This window comes from Cervus canadensis, chromosome 11 (assembly GCF_019320065.1).
Source record: "Cervus canadensis isolate Bull #8, Minnesota chromosome 11, ASM1932006v1, whole genome shotgun sequence".
Lineage (NCBI taxonomy): Eukaryota > Metazoa > Chordata > Mammalia > Artiodactyla > Cervidae > Cervus > Cervus canadensis.
The window spans coordinates 44,470,616-44,483,713 of record NC_057396.1 but is presented as its reverse complement, the minus strand read 5'-3'; the positions used below and the strand labels follow the sequence as shown (position 1 = coordinate 44,483,713).

General features: G+C 39.6%; 2 protein-coding genes across 2 annotated transcripts; both read right to left on the bottom strand.

Moving 5' to 3' along the window:
• Positions 1–633: 633 nt before the first annotated feature.
• LOC122450617 (hemoglobin subunit beta) lies at positions 634–2,293 on the bottom strand. The gene is made up of 3 exons (XM_043482994.1): positions 2,130–2,293; positions 1,778–2,000; positions 634–887 (listed from the first exon to the last, which is right to left on the bottom strand). The coding sequence occupies exons 1-3, from the start codon at positions 2,213–2,215 to the stop codon at positions 759–761; spliced, it is 438 nt and encodes a 145-aa protein (XP_043338929.1). The 5' UTR covers positions 2,216–2,293; the 3' UTR covers positions 634–758.
• A 9,615-nt stretch (positions 2,294–11,908) lies between these two features.
• On the bottom strand, positions 11,909–13,098 carry LOC122450619 (hemoglobin subunit beta-C(NA)-like). Its single transcript, XM_043482996.1, has 3 exons — positions 13,007–13,098; positions 12,656–12,878; positions 11,909–12,052 (listed from the first exon to the last, which is right to left on the bottom strand). Exons 1-3 carry the CDS (start codon positions 13,096–13,098, stop codon positions 11,924–11,926), a joined length of 444 nt encoding a protein of 147 aa, XP_043338931.1. The 3' UTR covers positions 11,909–11,923.

The window sequence follows — 13,098 nt, the reverse complement described above, 5'->3', positions numbered from 1 at the left end:
GTTGGTGATGGACAGGGAAGCCTGGCATGCTGAATTCCATGGGATCGCAAAGAATCGTACACACCAGGCCACTGAAGTGAACTGAACTGGGATTCAGAATTAGGATGCAAAGGGAACAAAGATTACTCAAAATTCATATGTCATTCCCAGAATCCAGGACAGAAGGTTCTGTCCTTCTTGTAGATCTTCATAAGATGATAGAGGAAACTAGGATAAAAAGAGGTCAGGGGAGGAAGAGCAATGGAGACAGTAAAATGCATAAAGAAAATCTTGAAACAGTGGTGTCATTAGGCAGAAGATCTTAATGAATCTAAGTAATGTTCTGGATAATTAAAGAGACAGAAGACATTTACAAGAAAAGCTAAATAGCATAATTTATATAAATAAAACATACCAATGATCTAACTCCCAAATCAAGCTGCAACTTGAATTCTTTAAGGGAGAGTAAGACTAAGGATCAGAGCCTGTTTTCCGATAACATCAGCTATTTACAACCACTCCTGTCATGGGGTCCAATATACTGATATTGGACTCAAGTTCTCAACTTAGCCCTTCATTTCTTTATGTCTTCAGAGTTTTGCCCTTGCATGTGCCATTTGAGTAAGAGATCATGAAATAATTTAAATACACCAGTGCAATGAAAATAAATGTCTTTATTAGGCAAAGGCCAGATGCTCAAAATGCTTCATAATTTTTCCATATTCAATTTTTGGGCTCTGAGGATGAAAAAACATTTCCTGGAAATCAGGAAGGGGACCTTAGTGATATCTGTGGGCCAGGGCATTGGCAACACCAGTCACCACCTTCTGAAAGTCAGCCTGCAGCACCGGGGTGAATTCACCGCCATGGTGGCGAGCCAGCACAACCACCAGCACGTTGCCCAGGAGCTGTGTGGAAAAGACATTAAGCAAGGGCAAGGTTAGTGCAGGTGAGTGGAGTGAAAGTCGCTCAGTCATGTCTGACTCTTTGCAACCCCCTTGGATTTCTCCAGGCCAGAATACTGGAGAGGGTAGCCTTTCCCTTCTCCAGCAGATTTTCCCAACCCAGGGATTGAACCCAGGTCTCCTGCACTGCAGGCAGATTCTTTACCAGCTGAGCACAAGGGAAGCCCAAGAATACTGGAGTAGGTAGCCTATCCCTTTTCCAGCCGTTCTTCCCGACCCAGGAATTGAACTGGGATCTCGTGCATTGCAGGCAGACTCTTTGCCAAGTGAGCTATGAGGGAAGTTCAAGGTTAGATTCAGGGTATTTCAATCTCATCCCAAATTGTGACCATAGGATATAAGCACAAAGATGACTAAAGTGAAGATGTTACTACTGATGTGAAGCTACCCATATCTTCCTGAATTTATATTTAGAAATGTTTCTTTCTTTCTATCTTAATTCAGAACTTGTTATCATTTTTATTATTTTGAATCATTTCAAAAAGCAATACAAACTTTTATCCCTTGAAAGAAACAGATAAGGGGAAAATACTAGATACCATTTTTAAAGTTGATAAGAGAAGAAATATTTTTTTCAAATTAAACCCTCAAAATAAAAAGTATAAGCAAAAAGAGAAGACATTACAGACAACAGAGAACAACAATGAATCAGAGGAAATGGAGGCTGAGCAAAGATGTTAAAAGAGTCTAAACGGTTCTGAGGAGTCCTTAGCACTCTAACCAGAATACATCTTCTCCATCCTAAACTGTGTCCTGAGATTCAGACTTCTCTCCATGACATGAGCTTCACCATAAAAATAAGAAGGAGAGCACTGAGGATTCCACAAACTCACCCTGAAGTTCTCAGGATCCACGTGCAGCTTATCACAGTGCAGCTCACTCAGCTTAGCAAAGGCACCCTTGAGGTCGTCAAGATGCTTCAGGCCATCACTAAAGGACTCAAGTACCTTCTTGCCATGGGCCTTCACCTTATCATTGTGCATAATAGCATCAGCAGAGGACAAGTCCCCAAAGTGCTCAAAGAACCTCTGAGTCCAGGGGTAGACAACCAGCAGCCTAGGGGGTGAAAAGGGCACAAGGTCAGAGAAACTCAGCAGCTTTCAGAATCTCAGGGGACAGCTCTGTCTTCACATACCCAGGTGCCATTCACTCTCCTTAAACTTGTCTTGTAAACAGGATACCTACCTGCCCAGGGCCTCTCCACCAACTTCAGCCACGTTCACCTTGCCCCAGAAGGCAGTGACGGCAGCCTTCTCCTCAGCAGTCAGCATGGTGTCTGTCTGTGTAGTTGCTAGTGAACACGGTTGTGTCAGAAGCAAGTGTAAGCAGCAGCTGGCCCAGCTCTTCCTTTTATGCCCAGCCCTGCCTCCTGCCCTCCCTGCTTCTGTGAGCAGATTGGCTCAGGCCAAGTTGTGGTTCCACAGGGTGAGGCTTGAATGATGATAGTCATACCTCTCCTTAGTCTTCCTGGCACTGACTTAAACTGTCAGCCCTCTTTCTGGGCACCTCAAGGTGTCAGTCATTCCAGTAATACAAATTGCTACTAAAATCATCTTCGTTAGCAAGTTTGCTTATAGAGATTTTAGAATCACAACGAGGTAACGTCTTGGAAACCACCTCCTCAATTTTCTTATTACTCAAATGAAGATTCTGGAGTCCAGAAAGTGGAAAGAATTTGTCCACTATGATTCAACTTAAGACTATGTGGATGGATCATCTCCTGTGCCTTCAGAATATACAAAAGACTTACAAGGACAGCATGGACAAAACCTCTGCTCCTCTTCTAAATATGCATCTCTTTGTTCTCTTGTTTGGGATTAAATCCTTCTGGTATGAAAACAAATATTCATTTGCTTATCTACTCATTCAATTTTTTTCTTAATTTAATTTATGACCAAATAAATAATGATAGAAGAATAGAATAAGTATGGATCGAGAGGTCCTCTGAAATACTTACTCCATTAATCCATAGATGAAAACAGAGACCTCTCCATGTAGTAAGAAATACAAAGAAGTAAAAAATCAATCATAAATCTAAGGTTTCAATAACCCTGATAGAGGCAATGTGTTCAAAGACTCAATAGAGGCATATAACTTGTTTCTTCATAGACTAACCTGGGAAAGGGTCTGGAAGAACAGAGAAGCTTCTCTGTGATTTAAAAGGAGGGATAAAATTGTGGAACGACATTCCAGCTTGAATCAGATTATTTGTTTTCTTCCTCTAAGCCTCTAAGAGTACTGTGTTCATAAGAATTACTTCTATTTTATTCATTATCCATAATTTTGTTTTCTCTATATACTTTACCCACTCCAGTGCTCTTGCCTGGAAGATCCCATGGATGAAGGAGCCTGGTGGGCTGCAGTCCAGGGGGTCTCAAAGAATCGGACACGACTTAGCAACTTCATTTCACCTCACTTCATATACTTTACTTACACCTTCTTTCACTAAAAATTATTCTTCATTATCTACAGCTTTTCAAATATTTCTTCTCTCTTTGCCCCTCCTCCAACCCATGTAATAAATCCTCTTACCTTCTTAGGCAAGAAAAAAACTTCGGAAATATAGAGGTCTGTTTCTTACTACTAGAAGATTCAATGGAAAAAGCAAAAGCAGCAAGCATTTCTGAGCGAGCATTAGATCTCAGAGTTCCCTGAGGGTCCCCTACTTTCTGCATCTTCCCTTCTTCTTGAATTTCTACTTCCTTTCAATAAGGAAAGGAGCATGTATATTTACTTCCCATGATCTCTCTCCTTAGAACCTTCTCCTGATTCAGACCACTTGATGTCTAGAATCACCTGTCTCTCACCTTTGCCATCACTGGCAAAACATGTTTTAAAAAATCTCTCATTCTTTCAGCTCTATGTCTCTGTAACTCCAACTAATATATTTTTACGTGAACTAGCTTGAGAAACCTATATGTAGGTCAGGAAGCAACAGTTAGAACTGGACATGGAACAACAGACTGGTTCCAAATAGGAAAAGGAGTACGTCAAGGCTGTATATTGTCACCCTGATTATTTAACTTATATGCAGAGTACATCATGAGAAACGGTGGGCTGGAGGAAGCACAAACTGGAATCAAGATTGCCAGGAGAAATATTAATAACCTCAGATATGCAGATGACACCACCCTTATGGCAGAAAGTTAAGAGGAACTAAAAAGCCTCTTGATGAAAGTGAAAGAGGAGAGTGAAAAAGTTGGCTTAAAGCTCAACATTCAGAAAACTAAGATCATGGCATTTAGTCCCATCACTTCATGGCAAATAGATGGGGAAACAGTGGAAACAGTGTCAGATTTTATTTTTTTGGGCTCCAAAATCACTGCAGATGGTGATTGCAGCCATGAAATTAAGATGTTTACTCCTTGGAAGGAAAGTTATGATCAACCTAGATAGCATGTTAAAAAGCAGAGACATTACTTTGCCAACAAAGGTTCATCTAGTCAAGGCTATGGTTTTTCCAGTGGTCATGTATGGATGTGAGAGTTGGACTGTGAAGAAGGCTTAGTGCTGAAAAAGTGATGCTTTTGAACTGTGGTGTTGGAGAAGACTCTTGAGAGTCCCTTGGACTGCAAGGAGATCCAACCAGTCCATCCTAAAGGAGATCAGTCCTGGGTGTTCATTGGAAGGACTGATGCTGAAGCTGAAACTCCAATACTTTGGCCACCTCATGTGAAGAGGTGACTCATTGGAAAAGACCCCGAGGCTGGGAGGGATTGGGGGCAGGAGGAGAAGGGGACAACAGAGGATGAGATGGCTGGATGGCATCACCTACTCGATGGACAGGAGTTTGAGTAAACTCCGGGAGTTGGTGATGGACAGGGAGGTCTGGCGTGCTGCGATTCATGGGGTCACAAAGAGTCGGACATGACTGAGTGACTGAACTGAACTGAACTGAACTGAGAAGGAAAGGACTTCTGCATTTCTAATTGTTACAAAAAAAAAAACTTATAAATGTCCAGCTTTCATTACTTCATCCTCCAAAATATTTTTTCCATCTTTGCTAGGTAAATGAAGATTCCTCACCCTTTGACCTGGCCCATTCACCATCAAACACTTGTGAACAAATTCATTCTGATATTTTCAGACATATAGAAAAGTTTTTGCTCTTTCCTGGCTGTCTGGAAGTTAGGGCAGAATTATATGCCCATAAAAGTTTATAGGGGTAAAAAATATAGATTTAAACATTTTCAATTTATATTCACTCTTTTCTGTAACCCTCAAAGAAAGAGGCTTTAACTATTGGTCTATACTTAGAAAAACATTTTCATATGTTGACTTCTGGGAAAAGAAATCTTTCAAAGTTTTAAATGTTAAAAACAAAAAGCAAACAAAAATCTACAGTTGGTTTGACCTTAGGTTTTGTGTTTCAATTGATTAAACTGAAATCTCCATTAGCTTTATCATTGTTTTATATTTGTACTCTTTTAAAGACCCTAATTCACACCCCTGATATCAGAAGTCAGGCATATGTGAGTGAAAGGACTTCTTCTGGGAAACTTTGGACATGTCTTTTCAGGAAGTTTGTGTTATGGAAGACTCGCAGAACTTACTAAATAATAGTATAGTCTATTCCTATATTTCCTTGTATAGAAAAAAAGAAAGTGAAGTCGCTCAGTTGTGTCCGACTCTTTGCGACCCCATGGACTGGAACCTACCAGAATTCTCCGTCCATGGGATTTTCCAGTCAAGAGTACAGGAGTGGGTTGCCATTTCCTTCTCCAGGGAATCTTCCCAACCCAGGGATCGAACCCGGGTCTCCCGCATTGTTGGCAGACGCTTTACTGTCTGAGCCACCAGGGAAGTCAAGGAGCCAAGTTTTCTTGTAAAGGAGCCAAATTGTCAGGGCTACAATTTTGCTGTCTGGACTGATAGGAATTAGCATGTACCTAAAGACTTCCCCTATCATTTTCTGTTTTCAGAGATGATTCCCTAATTCATTTGATTTGAATTAATTATTTTTAAATATTTGATCTATAATATTATATTAGTTTCAGGTGTACAGCATAGTGATTCTGTATTTTTAAGGACTATGCACCATTTAAAGTTGCAATAAATTATTGACTATGTTTTCTGTTCTGCACAGTATATCCTTGTTGCTAATCTACTTTATACACAGTGGTTTGTATTTCTTAGTCCCCTACCCCTATCCTGACCCTCCCCTCTCCCCATGGGTAAATACTAGTTTGTTCTCTATACCTGTGAGTTTGTTTCTGCTTTGTTACATTAATTTGTTTATTTTGCTTTTTGTGTTCCACATAAAAGTTTCAACATACAGGATATTGTCTTTCTTTGTCTGACATTTCACCAAGCATAATATCCTACAGGCTCATCCAAGTTGTTGTAACTGGCAAAACTTCATTCTTTTATATACCTGAGTAATATATAATATTCCAGTATTCATATGTGTGTGTGTATGTATATATATACAAATTCTTCTACTGTGTCTTCTTTTTTAAGTCTTCCTTTGCCATGAATGTCTATGAGCCCCTCTTTTGTACTGACTGCTGCAGCCACCATCATGCAAGTCTCAGGGCAAGAGTTGTTGTCTTTCACGCTTGCTACTTGGTATGATTAAAGAGTGAAATGGGTTTTTCCTTCTAACTGCAGGGACAAGTCTGAAAGTTGTTATAAGACATCAAAAGTTCAGGCAAAAATAAGGAAGAGTGAATAGTTATATAAATGGGGTTATGTTCAAAGCGTAAAGTGCAAATCCAGGTCACCACTAAAAAGTTCTGGAATATTTCTTAGGCCCACTACCATCTTCACCATCATGAGCTTTCTTGGACTCTGTGAAGGGATCCACAGCATATCTGCTCTACTTTGATTAAAGCCCTGTTGAGCATGCACACCCATGCACACACTCACACAAGTCCACAGACAGAGAGACAGACATTTTTTTTTTTTCTTTTCCTTTATTCCAGTTTGGCAAGGTGACCTAATTCCTAACATTCCATACCAGGATGGGCCTATTCTGAGTATAATTAAGAGGATGAATATTGACTTTCTTCAGGAGAATCATGACATTTCATTCAGAGATGTGTGGTTTCATCATTTGGTTCAGAAATTTCACTCAGCTAGAATTCTTTTGTGCATGCTCTGCTGTTCAATTTTTAATTATTCAAGTAGAATATTTCAGCAATCTAATCTATATTTTTCTGGGTAAAGTAGCTATTTTCTTCAGTTATTTTCCATTAACATTTATTACAAGATAAAGCGGTTATTATTTACTCTTTTTCCCCAGATGTACAATATCTTAGTTACCTCAGTTTTAGCACGGTTTCAAAAATAAAGTAAAATAAAAGAAAACAACAACAAAAAAAGTAAATGCTTTGTGAAGAGCAGAACTCATAGAAGCAGATGTCATAAACAGAATAGTTTAGGGATGGTATAGTTTAATTCATGTTTACAAAGGTCAAATTTCTCTCTAAAAACAGTAAAATCAATATACCATAATTTTGATAAAATATATCCTAATTATTACAGAGCAGTTAGTATCTCTTTATCAATGCCATATTAATATTTCCCCCACTGGGCTCAGGTTTTAATTCATTCAGAATTAGCTTTTATTTACCTCAAAAGTGGGCTATGATATTGACTTATCAAAAACAAAGGGGCAGTCTTTCTCAAGTAAAATTTGAAGCTGTATGTCTGGAAAGGCAGAATCATGGCACCCTTGACAAATACACAAGGCATTAATTCTCAAAGCCAACTTTCAGGGCATTTCTCTGAGGTTTAAGAGATAGAAAATCTAGAGTAGCATCCTAAATTCTCATGACATTCAATTGGCTGATTTTAAAATGATTATGGAAGCCAATGCACAACATTACTTACTTCTCACTCTCTCTCTCCTCCTCCCACCCCCACCCACTTCTTCGCTCCATTTCTCTCTTTCTCCTCTCCTTTCTTCCCCTCCACCCCCCTTCTTTGCTCCCTTTCTCTCTGACTCTCTGTATCTCCCTCTGTCACTGTCCTTCTCTCCTTGCCTCTGGTCTCTTTCCATCTTTCTTTCTTCCACACATACCCCATCTTCATTAACACATACTGAACATGATCTATAAAGCAACATGATAAGGAGGGACTAGAAGTAATTATTGGGTAAATTATCAAATAAAATCAAATATTAAGGAATTAATTTTACTCTTAGACTTTTTACTGAAGTTCTGCTTTAACAAGGAGTGAAAACATATAACAAGTTGCCAAGTCTCTTTCCATCCCTTGACCTCCTCCTCAGTCCCAACGTGGAGACACCAACACCAACAATACCATTTAAACTTTATCCAAGTCCAGATTGTGAAACTCACAGTCTCTCTTACCTTCTTTCAAATCATTTGAAAATCTCTTTATCTCCTAATGTTTAATTCTTATGATGGCTGTTCTGTGCTCAGGAACATGAAAGGAAACTTCCTAAAATTTTCCTGAGATGTTTCTGCTTCTGGGATGTGACCCTGTGGTTATTAAATATAGTGTTGGGGTGTAAAGGATTATCTGTGCCTACTATGTATAAAAACATGAGAAGAAACAAATAAATATCTAAAAATTTATTTACCTTCAGACAATTCAAAATATAGTGGTGAAACAGTAAACTGTAATGCACTGTCTATAACCTGGTAGTGAGATAGAATTATTCTAAAAATACTTTTTATAGAAGGAACCAATATGTTCTGTTTCAGGCAGTCAAGTTTAAAGTTGATCAACAGGACTATGATATAGATTTAAAGAAATGCATACAAGTTAGAAGGTTCTAGAAGTCAATTTTACATATGACAAAAATACTTTCACAAAGGATAGTTAGCGAGTTTGGGATGGACATGTACGCACTACTGTATTTAAAACGGATAACCAACAAGGTCTTACTGTATAGCACAGGAAAGTCTGATCAACGATATGTGCCAGCCCATGGGAGGGAATTTGGGGAAGAATGGAAACATGCATATATATGGTTCATTACTTTGCTGTGCACCTGAACTATCACAACAGTTTTAATTGGATATACTCTGTATAAAATGAAAACTTAAAAAAGTTTCCAAAGATATTATACTATCTATAATCAAAAAGCAAACATCTAATCAATGATTTACTTTCTTGTGTGCTTCCTTATTGTATATTGTAGCACTAACACCAAAGAAACATTATGCAATTGTGCATTTTTCAGATTGTCCTCTACTCCCAGGCGTCTTGACACAAGAAATAACTCTTCATTCACTGATTATTTCTCTTAATAAACATACATTTACTGTCTATGGATGATCTGTTGTATAACACATGGCAATCCTGTAGGATAGTACAAAAGGCACAAACCCTTACACAGCACAAAGGGTGAGTTTGCTCAGTTCAGTTCACTTCAGTCGCTCAGTCGTGTCCGACTCTTTGTAACCCCATGAACCACAGCACGCCAGGCCTCCCTGTCCATCACCAACTCCCAGAGTCCACCCAAACCCATGTCCATTGAGTCAGTGATGCCACCCAACCATCTCATCCTCTGTCTTCCCCTTCTACTCCTGCCCTCAATCTTTGCGAGCGTCAGGGTCTTTTCAAATGAGTCAGTTCTTCACATCAGGTGGCCAAAGTATTAGAGTTTCAGCTTCAACATCAGTCCTTCCAATGAGCACCCAGGACTAATCTCCTTTAGGATGGACTGGTTGGATCTCCTTGCAGTCCATGGGACTCTCAAGAGTCTTCTCCAACATCACAGTTCAAAAGCATCACTTTTTCAGCGCTAAGCCTTCTTCACAGTCCAACTCTCACATCCATACATGACCACTGGAAAAACCATAGCCTTGACTAGACGGACCTTTGTTGACAAAGTGATGTCTCTGCTTTTTAATATGCTATCTAGGTTGGTCATAACTTTCCTTCCAAGGAGTAAACGTCTTTTAATTTCATGGCTGCAGTCACCATCTGCAGTGATTTTGGAGCCCCCCAAAAATAAAGTCAGCCACTGTTTCCACTGTTTCCCCATCTATTTGCCATGAAGTGATGGGATCGGATGCCATGATCTTCGTTTTTTGAATGTTGAGCTTTAAGCCAAATTTTTCACTCTTCTCTTTCACTTTCATCAACAGGCCTTTTTGTTCTTCTTCACTTTCTGCCATAAGGGTGGTGTTATCTGCATATCTGAGGCTTTTGATATTTCTCCTGACAATCTTGATTCCAGCTTGTGCTTCCTCCAGCCCAGTGTTTGTCATGATGTATGCTAGACAGGAAGAAATGTGAAAAATGTGGAGTGGGAGGGTTTGGAAGGATTTCCTTAGGCAATAATGGAAATTTCACTGATGGCAGGGTCAAAAGATTCAAGCAAGTGTTATGTGAGCACTGAGCTTTGCCTGAAATGTGAGGTTGGGGTTAATTTTGGAGGTGTTTTGGGGCAAGTGGGAGAGGGAGGATGTGTATTGGAATGGGAACATCTAATATAACATAGCATTGTTGCCTACAACATGCAGGCAAGAGAAGTATGAAAAAGGGAAATGTTAATAACAGTTTCTTGAGCAATCATTATGTCTCTGATTGAACACATTATTTCTTGAGTAATTAGTGGATATGGATCAGAGTGTTAGCCCAAAGTTTTTGTCTAGATTTGAAGTTTCCCATGAGCCCCTGTAATGCTAGTATCCTCACATATTTTAAACCTTCTTATAGTTCTTACACTTTGAGGCAGAAATGTCATCCATTACTGACTGTGTGTGGGCCCCTTTGTTTTCTCATTTCCCTTGTTCTCTCTGTATAAGACACAAAGACTCCCTATCTGTAGATCCTCAGGGGCTTTCCCATATCCTTAGAGGAAAAAACAAACAAACAAACCAACAAAAATGAGTAAAATGAATCAGGATATTGAGTTGAAAGTTCTTTATTAGGAAGAAGTCATACCGTTGAGGGTGGACATTATTTCCCCAAGTTCAGAAGATAAAATCTGGGGAAATACTGGGATTTCCCTGACAGTCTAGTGTTTAAGGCTTAGTGTAATGCAGGGGATGGGAGTTTGATTTCTGTTCAGGGAGCCACATGCCTTGTGGCCTAAAAACTAGAACATAAAAAACAACAGAAACAATATTGTAACTCAAAAATGACTTTACAATTTTTAAATTGTTAAAAAATAGAAGACTCTAGGGAAATAGGGTCTTCCAGTTTAGACAGTTAATTCTTAGGTAGATTGATAAGGAATCTGGAACTCTCCAGGAGAAAAGGGCAGATTATTTTTTTCTACATTACTTTGTCTTAGTCACATGAGACATTTTTTCTTAAACTCTGAGTTGTTATGACAACAATCTTTGAAATTAACTTTCTTTAAACCCAAAGCTAATGATTGCACAACAAAACAATTCATCTTGCTCAGGGTTATGTTTTTCCTTAAACTTTGTACTAATGGTTATATAACAACCATGCATGTTGCTTGAGGACATGGTTCTCCTTCTTCAGTTCAGTTCAGTCGCTCAGTTGTGTCTGACTGTTTGTGACCCCATGGATTCAGCACGCCAGGCTTCCCTGTCCATCACCAACTCCTGGAGTTTACTCAGACTCATGTCCATTGAGTTGATGATGCCTCTCCTTCTTAAGAACCTTCTGACTAATCATGGTATTTTAAAATGTACATTGTGAAAGTGAGTTTTCTGGTGTCTATGTCAGAAGCTTTCTCTGTCCCTTTTTCACTGTAATAAAACTTCTGCCACGCAAAAGCTCTGAGTGATCAAGCCGTGTCTCTGGCCCTGGATCGAAACTGTCTCCTCTGGAAGCCACAAATCTGACACCATTCAATGTAAGCTATTACAATGGGCATCAACTCAAGGAATTAAAATGGGAGCTCTGTAATAACCTAGAGGGGTGGGAATTGGCCAGAGGTGGGAGGGAGATTCAGGTGGGAGGGGAAATATATACACCTATGATTAATTCAATTTAATGTAGCAATCAAACCAGTGTTATAAACCAATCATCAACAAATTAAAAATAAATATTCCTTTTTGAAAAGAAAATAGGACAGGATCTCAATGGTATTTGTAGGTGAGGGCATCAGCCACACCAGCCACCACCTTCTGACAGGCAGCCTGCAACTCTGGGGTGAATCTCTTGCCAAAATATCGAGCCAGTGTAATCACCAGTATGTTCCCCAGGTGCTGTGTGGTAGAGATAAAAAACAAGAACACTGTTAGCAGAGGCACCCAATTTGGACTTAGAATTTCAGCCTCATCCCAAGCTGTTCCCCTAGACTATAAGCAGAAAGATGGCTGAAGTGCAGATGTTACTACTGATGTGAAGCCACCCATATCAGCCTGAATTTATACTTAATAGATGTTTCTCTCTTTCTGTCTTAATTCAGAACTTGCTATCATTTTTTATTCTTTTGAACTATTTCAAGAAGCAATACACCATTTTGTCTTCTTTGCTTTGAAAGAAAGAGATGGGGAAAAACATGAGATAAAATTTTTAAGTGACTTAAAAGAAGAAAGTTTTAACACTCAAACACTTAAACACTCAAAATGTTTAAATATAAAAAAAGATACTGCCAAGAACAAACAGAGAAAAACAAGAATGAATAAGAGGAAATGATGGCTGAAAACAAAGAAGGTAAAAGAAACTGAATGGTCCTGAGGAGTCCACAGTGATGTAAGCAGACTATCTCTTCTCCATTCTGAACTGTGTCCTGCTGCTTAGCCCTCTCCCATGATAGGAACTTGACCACCAAAAAAAGGAAAACTTTAAGGGCCCCATAGACTCACGTTGAAATTCTCAGGATCCACGTGCAGCTTCTCACAGTGCAGCTCACTCAGCTTAGCAAAGGCGTCCTTGAGATTGTCGAGATGCCTCATGCCTTCAGTAAAGGTGTCTAGCACCCTCTTGCCGAAGGCCTTCACCTTAGGGTTTCTCATAACAGCATCAGCAGAGGACAAGTCCCCAAAGTGCTCAAAGAACCTCTGAGTCCAGGGGTAGACAACCAGCAGCCTGGGGGTGAAAACAGCATAAGGTCAGAGGGAGTCAGTGCCTGCCAGAATCTCAGGCGACAACTCTGTCCCCATTCGCCCAGCTGACATTCACTCTCCCTCAGCCTGCCTTGTAAGCTGAGTACCTGCCTGCCTAGGGTCTCAGCACCAACTTCATCCAACTTTATCTTGCTCCACGAGGCAATGACATTAGCCTTCTCCTCAAGAGTTAGATGCACCAT